General features: G+C 32.4%; 1 protein-coding gene across 2 annotated transcripts; it reads left to right on the top strand.

Annotated features, from left to right (window-relative positions):
• Nucleotides 1–456: 456 nt before the first annotated feature.
• On the top strand, nucleotides 457–4,399 carry LOC146953291 (protein TIFY 7-like). Of its 2 annotated transcripts, none has more exons than XM_085708524.1 (7): nucleotides 457–658; nucleotides 1,338–1,462; nucleotides 2,021–2,130; nucleotides 2,222–2,306; nucleotides 2,664–2,985; nucleotides 3,139–3,196; nucleotides 3,929–4,399. In XM_085708524.1, the coding sequence occupies exons 1-7, from the start codon at nucleotides 583–585 to the stop codon at nucleotides 4,053–4,055; spliced, it is 903 nt and encodes a 300-aa protein (XP_085564650.1). In that variant the 5' UTR covers nucleotides 457–582; the 3' UTR covers nucleotides 4,056–4,399. The 2 variants fall into 2 exon arrangements, with proteins under 2 accessions (XP_085564650.1, XP_085564649.1); XM_085708523.1 differs by having other exon boundaries at nucleotides 1,838–2,130.
• The last annotated feature ends 7,888 nt before the right edge of the window (nucleotides 4,400–12,287 follow it).

Genomic DNA, 12,287 nt, shown 5'->3' with positions numbered 1-12,287 from the left:
TTTTTTGTTTTAATTATTACTAATCTAATTCTTTTTGTTTATCGAGGAAGGACATCTAAAACTCTTACAAACAACTCAAGAGCATATAGACGAGAAGATACGAGTCTCTTTTAATTTAATTAAAACCCTTAATTTGAATTAAGTCTTAACGTTAAAACTCTTAAAAAAAATTGTCGTCCATTTGATTTTCACAAGACTCGAGAGATTAATTTTATTACATCCAATGACTGAGTTTTTGTTTATTATTACTATTATTACATCCTCCTATCTCTATATCCGATCTTTATTGTAAGAAAAAATATACGGTTATATCGTTTTGAACATAAGTTCATATACGTCATTTATTGAATGAAATTTAAAAAGTGGATTTTTTAATGTAGTAATTTTATTAATTATTATTGTTTGTGCTATTAATTTAATTGTGTATTTATGGTGTTTCTTTCTTACGTTGTTGGGACCAGCCAATATGAAGAACATAGCTTGCTTTTCCTTTTGTTTGGTTTAACAAAGAAAGACACTTTTCAGTTGTAATTCAAACCAAACCAAACTGTGTTTTCATTGGTTTCTCGGTTTCTTCAAATTATGGAAAGAGATTTCTTGAGTCTTTGCTCAAAAGAATCATCACCTGAGATTAACAATGAAGGGTCAAAAAATTCAGGCATGTTTCTTTGCTTTTTTTTTTTTTGGAATTCTTTGAGCTTTAATTTTGGTATGGTTTGTGGAATAATTAAATAGTTGAAGAAGTTACTAAATTTTTCTTAGTTATGATTTTTCTGAAGTTGTTTTGGTATTTAGTGTGTATAAAATTTGTAACTAGTTTTGTTGATGATGAGTTTGAAATCCTCACAACACAGATACTTATATAGATGTAAAAAGGTGAAATTTAAGATATAAAATTGAATTGTTTCCTTGTCCATATTGAAGGGTGTAGTAATAGTGCACCAAATTAATTATTAAAGGGTGTAGTATGGTTTAAATTTGGTTTTAATCCTCCGGTTTATAAGGAAAGGAGCCTTGGTAAATTACAGTTTGGTCGGAAGGTAAATAAAGGACTCGGGTTCGAAATTAGGTACTCCTGATCAATTCGAGCTTAACCGAAGCTCATTAAGAACTTGAGTTCGTTGGGGGGTTGAGTAGCTCGATTGGTTTGGCTAAGGGTTAAGGAGTAAGAGGACTTGGGCTCAAACCACGGTGAACGAGAAAAATGCTAACCTGACAACTAATTATTAACATTGATTGTTTCAAAGAAAAACTTGAACTCAATCACTTGATTAATTTGATTATGAATATGAAGTTATTTTAGCTTATGTTAATGATTCCTTTGTGGCTATGTGTAGGTTTTACGAATGTTTCAGCAGTAAAATGGCCCTTCTTGAACAAAGTCTCTGCTCATTCATATTTGACGCCTTTTAAAGTTTCTGAAGACGATAAGGCTAAAATGATATCTTCTGGTTTCATACAGGTTTGATAATATCCTTTCTCTCAATTTCTGTTTTTTGTTAAAAAATTGTGAAGTTAGGACAACATTCAGTTAATCAGGATTTCAAATTCATCAAATTTAAGTGATTAAAACAAATTCACATTTAGAGGGTCGTTGGACTCGAGCGTGAGCAGATAGGCATTTTAATTTTCAGTGCAATCTGCTTACGGTATCTATTAATCATACAAGTCTTTTTAGGATATGATTCATATGAAATTGATTTTCGGATCCGAACATAATTTTAGGATGTTTTGCAACATATCATGTCTGTTGTTCTCATACATTTGATCACACATTTAATAAGTATAATCTGACGTCTTTTCCCACTTCCTTCCATTGTTTGTTCTTACCATTTAGAACTCTTTCAAACACGATGGACAAGGTGGTATTCATTTTTCTGTGAATCAGTATCCTGTACAACACAATGTGAATTTTATGAATCGTCGTCATGATGTGAAGATGTTTCCAGTTTCCAATCAAGCAAATTCACTTTCTGCAGTACATCCGCTCCTAAAAAATCATCTTGTAACTTTTGGTCAGAATATGAACGGTGCTAATGCGAAGCAATCACTACTTGGTGGATCACCGGTTCCAGCACCTCATTCAGTTCTTCCGATCGTTGGTACTGTTGCTGGTTTGGTTGAACCATGGTAATTTTAGTTCAATGCTTGAGATGTTTCTTAGGAGTTTTGGTTTGAATTCAACTAACTTGTTTGTCTCATTTATATTATGCTTCAACAGTGAGAAACCATCTGCACCTGCTCCTCAACTTACCATGTTTTATGGCGGTACTGTGAACATCTTCAATGATATCACTCCTGAGAAGGTATTTTTCTCTCATATATATTCCCCTATTCTACTTGGATTGATTTATTTGACCTTGTCTACTATCATAAGCACTAATGAGAGTATGAGACTGTTTGGAGAGCTTATCGAATCAGGTTATGACACGTCCATAAGCTGTTTTCAGGTTATTGTCATAAACTAACTCATTAGGATAGCTTATGAAAACAGCTTATAGCTTCAATAAAAACAATATGACTATTTTATTTTACTGTAAAGTAAATTAAGTTGTTTATCCAAACAAGGCCCAAGTATAAAGGAAATCATACATCTCAGAGTTAAGCTTAAGTATGTTTTATTTTGACTGAAGTTAAGCATAGGTTTGATCAATTGTATTCAGGCACAAGCCATCATGTTGTTGGCTGGAAGTGGCTTATCTGCAGCTTCAAACAGGGCTCAACCTGAAGTTCAGGCATCTAGCTCGAAATTCGCATCAGGTGATGATGGTTTGCCTATAAGTCCACCTGTAGACATACCACCCTGCTCTGGTATTTCAAGTCCTTTATCTGTTTCTTCACATACTGGTCCACAGCCAGGGAGTGGCTCAAGTAGCAGTGATGAGTTTATGGCTGCTAAAACATCTAGAGGCCCTACTCCTACCACATCTGCTTGCAAAGTTGTGACTCCCAAAGTAGTCAATGCAACCACCATGGTTCCATCAGGTATGTAACAGTATAATTTCTTGCTACATGATGTTATTTTACTTATTCATATTCTTTTGCCAAAAGTTATAATAAATATAGGATGCATCCTTTTGTAGTATGGAGTTATTCATGTGTTTGATCATTTTTACTGTCATATAATATTTTATGCAGCTATACCGCAGGCCCGCAAAGCATCATTGGCTCGATTTTTGGAGAAGCGCAAGGAAAGGTTAGATCTAATACACGGGTTCTATTTCTCATCATTACCTTTTCCATACAACAAGTTATCATCTTTAAATTGTTGAAACTTGAAACATGTTGATTTCTTTTTCTTTATGAGTTTTTCATTGTTGAGAGTTTTACTTTTACATCAGATGTGATGTAGCCTAAAAAATCTTTATAAGTGGGAGATATCACTCACCTTACAAGCCGGTTTTGTAAGGTTGAACTAGGCCACTTCAAATTATAAGATGGTCTCAGAGCCCATTCAAAAGTCTTTATAGGTGGGAGGCATACATCACCTTAAAAGTCGGCTTTGTAGGGTTGAGTTAGGTCAACACAAATTATAAGGTGGTCTGTCTGAGTGCCTATCCAAAATTTGTTGGGCGACCCTTTATTGGATCACACTCTAGATGTCAAGTTCATGGTGTGACGAGGGTCTGTTAAGCGTCCCAAATCAGATGTCATATAGACTGAAAAGGTCTTTATAAAGTGGGAGTCACACACCTAACAAGCCAGTTTTGTGGGGTTGAGTTTGGGCCAACACAAATTATAAGATGTATATTCATGGTTTTAAACTTTTTTATTGTCAATACTGCTCGTTTGCCTCTAAAATAATTGGTATGATGTGTTGGAAGGAAGAGGAAGAAGTAACTCCCCTTCCAAAATAATTTTATACATCTAGTATCATCAAAATTATGTGAAACATCATTAAGATTCTTATGTGTTTCTGTCAATACAGGGTGATGAGTACAGCACCATATAACCTCAACAAGAAATCTGAGGATGCACAAATGCCGAATTCAATAGGTGCTAACATCTCCGCGACCACTAGTACTGCTAATATGCCGGTAGCAAACCAAGGATAACAGTGAGTAACTCCTTCTTATAGAAGGAGACTACATAAGATGGAGAACATTTGCTCCAACATGTAACTTAAAATATTGTTAGAAGATGAATCTATTCTTCTTCCATGATTAAAACCTATGCTGAGATTCATATGTATGTTTGATACATAGGTAGGCATTTCCCTTAAATAATTTGTTGTGGGGGGTCTTACCTTATATTAAGTGGTTGGATTCTAGCATAGCTTCCAACAGTATAGCATTAGCATAGACCGTTATGTAACTAAATCTGACAATCTGTTACAGATATGTTAGAGAATTCAAACCAAGATCAGATATATATACATTTGTATTTAGTTTTTACAAAAGTAGGATATCTCTGTTAGGAGGATATATTTGGATTTTATTTAAAGAAAATAGGGATGTGGTTGAGGGAAAGTTTTGAAACTTACCTCATTGCTTGGTGGTTTTAGTTTGAAAAGTAAACTCTTATTAGGCTCCTGAAATATCTTTAGAATATCAATCTGATAGTAAATGATAGTAAGGTGATACTTTTTACATTATAGCATTATGGTGTTATTTTCTCAACAAAAAAAAAAAGCATTATGGTGTTATGTTTTATTTGGATCTAATTGTCATGCAATAAGTAAGTTATATAAGAGGATTACTTTTCAATTACCTAATTGACATCCTCTCAAAAAAAAAAAAAAAAAGCTAATCAACATTATAAGTATCTTTTGAAGAAAAATTTAGAATGACAAAATGGTTAGGATGACAAAGAGGTCATAGCGATAAAAAGGTCATAATGAGTTGAATTTTTATCACAAGTAGGGGTGGCAAAACGGGTTCGGTCCGTCGGGCCAGCCCGTTTAAGCTGCCATTTTAGGCGGGCTGGGGTGAGATTTTGAGCCCATCTCTCTAGTTGGCCCGCCCCTATTAAGCCCGCTGAAAAAGCGGGTCATAGCGGGGTGGGGCGGGCTGGCCCGCGGGCTTATTAAACTTTCTTTTTTTACTATTAATGACCAAATTTTTAATTTACACACCCCATAAACAACTGGGCCAATTGATACCAGCCAACCTCAAATTGTCCCATTCTCTCCGATAGTGATAAGTGATAACTGATTCACCACTTGTCCACTACCTCTAGAAAAAAACTGATTCACCATTGCATTATATTGAGACTTATTTCATGTTGTTGGATTTATTCTGTATGTTTTATGTTGGATGTATGGTGGATTTATTTTGTGATTTGTTTAATATTTGAGTCCTTATATTGAATTTATTGTCTTTATAATAACAACGTATTTGTTAATAACAATCGACAAAAAAATATTTAAAAAATAAGACGGGCCAGCCCGCCAACCCGCTAGTCCGCCTTTAGGTGGGGCGGGGTATGAGTTTGAGCCCACCCCCTCAAATTGGCCCGCCCCGCCCCACCCCGTTTTTGGCGGGCTAATAGCGGGCTGGGCCTAAATGGGGCGGGCTGGCCCGTATTGCCATCCCTAATCACAAGCATAACATAGTAACTACTAACATTTTTTTTTTTTTTTTTACAGAACTACTACTTACATTTGTTATTAAAAAAAAGGTTTGATCTACACTTTTGCTAAACCAAATCATCATAATACGGTACTTATCGGACTAATATTTTATGGATTAACATGGAACGTTTGAACATTTAACTTTTAATAATTTAATGAAGTCGAACTATTAGACATTGAACGTTTTAGGGACTAAATGTCCACTTATATTTTAGGAATCTATTACATTTTTTTATGAAGTCAAACTAATTCATTGAAATTAACATTCGAAAGAATCAAATCTAAGATCTTGAGATGAGCTCACCCCAAAGTCTCAAATTTACATATCTAAATATTAGGAAATTGCATATAAACTACACTCTAATATAAGAAATGATATTTGTACAAACAATTCAGTGGTGCAGACTGCAAACAACCTTTGGAGTTCATACCAAATTAACAAAATGTTGTTACAATGGAAAGTGGTGATGAGATAGAAAAAAAAAATAGTGTCAAGTAAGTTCACAATAATTTAAATTATTATTCCCTAAAAAAAATTAAATTATTATTGTTGTAGCCTACAAAGAAAGGTAAACACGAGTGTATGAAAATCACAGGTTTCACTATCATACATTAACACTCACGTGAAACAGAAAGATGATATATAATGACTTATTTCTACTACAACCATAATTAATACATGTCTCCACTTGCAAATTTGCCAATTTATCAAAATAAAAAACATAAATCCGTTACATGCAAAGTTGATAATTTTAGTGGAGCAATGATATTTGAACAACTATTTGGTACAACCTTTTTGACAACCTTCATTTTCTCTCTTATCATTGGTCAAAAACAATGGAGAGAGAAAAAAGAAGAGAGAGAGTAAGAATATAATGTGAGTATGAGAGAGAAAGTTGTCTAAAAGTTGTCACAAAATGGTTGGACAAATATATTTCTCATTTTAGTGATACCAAAGAAATAAAAAATTAACACTTTAAATCAAAGTGTAGCAGAAAAGATTGTAACCAAAAAAAGTGTAGCAGAAAAGATAGCAATATATCTAGAAATATCTACCAGCTACATGGGTATGGTATGTGAACCATCAATCACGTTTTCAACGAAAGAATAATATATTACTGGTATATAGATAGACATGGCGTGCAAATGTGTCAAAGCTTCAACCAAATAATCAAAGTGATTTGCTTTTGAGGTCATATTTTAATTGTTGCTACCTTCCAATTCTAAGGTCGTTTTCAAGGCATGTGATCATGTCCGCCTTTTATATACTCCCATTTTTTCTGGAGGATTTATTTTGAGGAATTTTACTATGTACTCCCTTTTATTATTCATAAGTATATCATATTACTCATTATATATGTTTTTGTCATAAAAACTATTATTCAAAAAATAAATAAAATAGTATTAGAAAATGATTAATCTATATTTTGTAGATTGAATTCAGGTTTTTCACATTGATTGAATCATATATAGGAACGTTATGCTTTTCTTCGGATAAAGTCATCTTATACCATACATATTATATATAATTGAGAAATATTAACATTCTCTAATCAACTATTTAGTAAAACAATTTTTTTATATTACTTAATATGAATAAATAGAATGTTAGGGGTTAGAACTCCGACCCCTACATGTAATAACACACGAGTATTGAATTTGTTCGGTTTGAGATAAGTTAATGTCAAAAGAAATTACCCCACCAAAATTTAGAGGTGAGTTATGGTAGAGTATAACACAATATCAACCTGTCTCTTACCCTTAATTGTTATCTTTATGACATTGTTATTGAGGTTTTTATAAGTCAAATTTTCAATGTAAAATCTACGCAAATTTAGTTAGGAATCTTGTAGTAAAGTATTATCATAAGAGTTATGCTTTGAGTTTCAATACATTGCAAAATAAAATACTACAAAATCAATATTTCATTTTCAACTTTCACTTATAATTGCATGATCATCTTAGTTTTATTTCAATTGTTCTTCGCCCAACTTGATCTCATTTTAAATAAACCTAATCTTATTTTGACTCGTAGAGCATCAAATTTGTTTGGGCATAAGGGTGGATTAGTGATAAGAAAGTGACCAGATAAAAATTTAAGATTCAGTTAAGGACAAATATAACATGTCTCAACTTGTCCCTTACTAACTCCTTCCTAAATTTATTTTATTTTATTTTATTTTATGTATGGAATTAGAAGAGAAATGAAATGTAAGACCATTTACAATGGTAACCAACATTAAACACCCTTCAACACCCACTTTTTCAATTCCCAACACTCCACATCATCTTCTCTCTTTTAATTCAACACTCATTCAACTTTAACCTCTCCAATGGTTTTTTTCATTCAACACTCTACCCCACCACCTTTTATTTCTTATTCTTATTTAATTTTATATTTTTATTTTTATAATTACATAAAATTACAATTATCGATTATAATTAAATTAAAATAAAGAAAAACTAAAAAAAAATTGAAAAAAAATTTATTTAAATAATTTATATTTATTTTTATTTTTCTTAACTTAAAAAGAAGATTAAAACTTCACTTAGTTTGCTAATAGAAAGATATAATAAGAAGAAGATAGTGAAAAACTTGGTATTTTTTTCTGTGTCCAAATGAAATGAACCAAGTCTCTATTTATAGAGAAAAAAAAATCATGAATTTTAGTATTTTTTATTTTTTTAAAAAAATTAATTTACAACTAAATAATTGAGGTCCAATTATTAAAAAAAAAAGAATCCGAACAGCCAATCATATCTCGCCACGTGTCCCTATCTATTCATAACCCATTCTCTCTCACCGTCCTCTGCAGCGCCCACGCGCCTTGTCCCCGCGTGTATTGCACGCGCCCTGTTTCAGCCAATAATCGAGTGACGCGTGGCACACGGTGCAGGTTTCAATTGTGTTGAATCCTTTCATCATCTCTCTCATCCATCTCACCATTCAACAGCCTCTAAACACACCATTGGACTGCTTTTGCTTGTTTAATGTCAGGTTCAACAGCACCATTGCACATAGTCTAAGATTGATGATGATTGTGGGTCTAGTCATTGGAGCTAGTCGACAGCTCTCAGTCAACAAGGTGATCACCTCATTTGGAATGAGGCTAATGTATTGGGAGACGAAATTGAACATTGTTATTAGATTATTATATTTTTTGGCTTTGTTTGGTAAGGCTAAGAAGCTAGCTTATAGCTTATAAGTTCGTCTGACAAAAAAAACTCTGTTTGGTAACAGTTTTTTACAACGAGCTTATAGCTTATTTCACGAGCTTATAAGCTATTTTTCAGAAGTTATTCCAAATAGTGTTTGAGCTTATAGCTTATAGCTTCTCACTTTTTCTTCCATTTTTACCCTTATTATTTCATTTAAATTCCATTTTTATTCATTACAATTTATTATAATATGCTATGTAATAAATACTACTATCCTTTTTTTTTTGGGGGGGAAATATTCTGGTATCTTACCAGCCCTTGTTAATACATATACCAGCTGGCCTTCTATTTTTTTACAAAAAAATATACCTTCGTTTTTTTGGAACAATATCTCATTACTCTATTAGTGTTATTTTCTTTAGGGGAATTAGTCACTTTAGTCCCTGAATGGGAGAGGATTCGTCACTTTAGTCCCTGAATGAAGAGAAATTGCAAAACAGTCCCTGCATGGTCAATTTCAGGGACTAAAGTGACTAACGGAATCTACATTAAAGGACTAAATTGACTAACGAAGTTTGCATTCAAGGACTAAATTGACTAACAAAGTCTACATTCAGGGACTATTTTGCAATTTATCTGCATTCAGGGACTAAAGTGACGAATCCCTTCCGATTCAGGGACTAAAGTGACTAATTCCCCTTTTCTTTATTCTCTTGTCTTTCCTTGTAATTTTCTTTATGCAATACACCTTAAAAAAAATTGACCTTACAATATACTTTCAGTAGTAATTTTCTTTATTCTCTAATTAATCTTTCAAAAATACAGCATTAGCTGTGTTACATTTTAATGAAATTATACTTTTCGTTATTTTCATATAAATGAAATTACTTTACGTCCATTTATCATGCATAATACATATAATAATAATAATAATAATAATAATAATAATAATAATAATAATAATAATAATAATAATAATAATAATAATAATAATAATAATAATACTGTCCGGTATTTGTTTATTGTTACATTGAATCGTTTTATAAAGTAGAAACAATTAAATGAAAATAAATATAAAATTTAATTTAATTTAATATATAATACAATGGATAGATTAAATTAATAAATTTAAAGTATTTTTTAAAGAAAAATTTAGATTACGAAATTACAAATACTTAAATATTATTATGAATTAAGAATACCCTTTATGTCATTTTACATTTATCATCTAGTTGAACCGCCATTTTTACCAAACACTTCAGTTAGCTTATCAGTTATCCGCTAATTTTACCAAACAGCCTTTATCTTGTGTGTTTCTTACACGCCCTACTTTTTTTTTAAATACTCTTTACTCGGATTATATAACAAACTTATTTATATAGATATTTGAATTATATGATCTGAAACCTTGTTTTGCCAAGAACATCATATTACATAATCACCAGATTATATAATTAAAAATGACAAACAATGAAATCAAGGTAAAGAGATAGAAATGTAAAGAGATGAGCATGATACAAATTCTCATTTTATTCATAGTTCAATACTTTCATAGTACATTTACATTAACATTAGCATTATTACAATATTATACACCTAAAGCTAAATCTCTAATAGATGAATATGGGGGAGGACGCAGGCTGAGGTAAGGCTTGTTTCCTCTCTGGTTCTAAGAAGGGAGAGGAGGGGGTAATACTAAACATGGTGGGAGAAAGAGATTTTGATGAGCAACCTTTGACCCAAAAAGAGCAAACTTACACCCAAACGGAGGGTGCCAATTCGTAGAGTGAGGCATTTTTGACCATTCATACTACCCATGGATAAAAATAAAAGAAACAATTTTATGAAAGGCCAACAATGAAACATTATTGTAGAAGAAAATAGAATGAGAGAATGTGAGATAAAATTAAAATTTGTGAAGAATTTGTGGACCGTGTTGAATGAGTCAGTTTTGCTAACCAAGTCATTGGCCATACTTTGACCTGATTCAGATTATATCATCCAAACTGATACAAGACTATATTAAAAATTGTACTTTATAGGGTGAGGGACAATTCGGAATTTATAATTCGAACTAGTCAAGTACATGATTTTTCCATGGTTCACATTGCAGCGACAATTTCTCTGATCCATTGCGCGCAAAAAATTCTATAATTTGGTGTGCTTGTTCATTTGTTGTAAACCACACCAAATAAGCATGGACACTTCAGTCATTGATCTAAACACCAAACTAGTTGTTTACTACACCACGGAAAACCCAATTTGTTCTGGGTTTGAAATGATGTCATGTTGTATGGGTTGAAGGATCAGTTGGACCAAATCAACTGTCGCTTCAACCACAAAGACACAAGGCGGGTGGACAGTGTTGAGTATCGACGTCCATCGATTAGCTCAAATGGAAGCGTTCAGTTTACCCAAATGAAACTTAGGAACGAGAACGATGTGAGAACCATGTTCTCAATATTTGGTCAATACAATACCAAAGAACCAATCGAGTTGGACATTTCGTTCGTAAGATTTTTCGAAGATATTCGAAAAAATTTGATATGGACTCTGGCATACGAAGAAATCAGGGCTTGCATGGAGGAACCAGATGAATAAGTTAGTTTGTATGATATGTAATCTCTTATGTTGTGTTTTACGCTGTTGAATTATATCGCTTAATTTTTTAATGTATTTGAAATTGCTATATTTGATGTATGTCGATGAAATTAAATTACCTATGTTAAAAGTCGTATTTTGTAGGGTGAAGGACAGTCCGGATTTTATAATCCAAACCTGTCAAGTACATAATTTTTCTGCGGTCCACATTGCACTGACAGTTTATCTGGTCCATGACGCACAACAACTTGTATAAGGTGTTTGATTCATTTGCTGTAAAACACAACAAAGAAAAAACTATGAAAAATCTTCTGGCGGATCTGAACACCAAGAGGTTGTTATTAACTTGATCTTGCTTTCCTAGCAATAGAAATATGTAAATTGGCAGGGGAACTGAATCAAGTTCAAAATAACCTTTTGGAACATATTCTCTTTCATCATCATTTATCTTTATCTTATTATGTCATTTTACCCTGTTTAATTACATCGTTTATTTTTTTCATGTTTTATGCACCCTGCAAAATCCTCCAAAACTCAAGTTGTAACACAACCTAGGATGGTTTGGATTATATAATTTGAATCATTCTCTTAAAATTTTGGATTATAACCTGAATCATCCCATAATATATGGAATGTGACGTTATATCCAAGGTTTAGACAATTTGTGGTGTCTTAATTGCATTTTTTGTCGTTTTAAACATTGCAAGTGTTTTCTTTAACTATAGTTACGGACTAGGAACATTTTAGGGTTATATATCGCCTTGCTTCCTTCAACATTTTCATTCATTCTTCATTTCTTATCCATTCTAAAATTTTAATTCTTATCTTTTAAGTCATGAGTTGTTCATGATATCGTTGGCCATTACTGACCATACATAAGATCCCAAAAATTATTTTGCAGTTCTTGTGGGGATCGTACGATGGTCATCATAGACCTTTGATATCAATTAAAACA

The sequence above is a fragment of the Medicago sativa genome, chromosome 1 (genome assembly GCF_051527215.1).
Source record: "Medicago sativa cultivar Bolivia chromosome 1, Bolivia_mono, whole genome shotgun sequence".
Taxonomy (NCBI): domain Eukaryota; kingdom Viridiplantae; phylum Streptophyta; class Magnoliopsida; order Fabales; family Fabaceae; genus Medicago; species Medicago sativa.
This window is presented reverse-complemented; position numbering and strand designations above follow the sequence as displayed.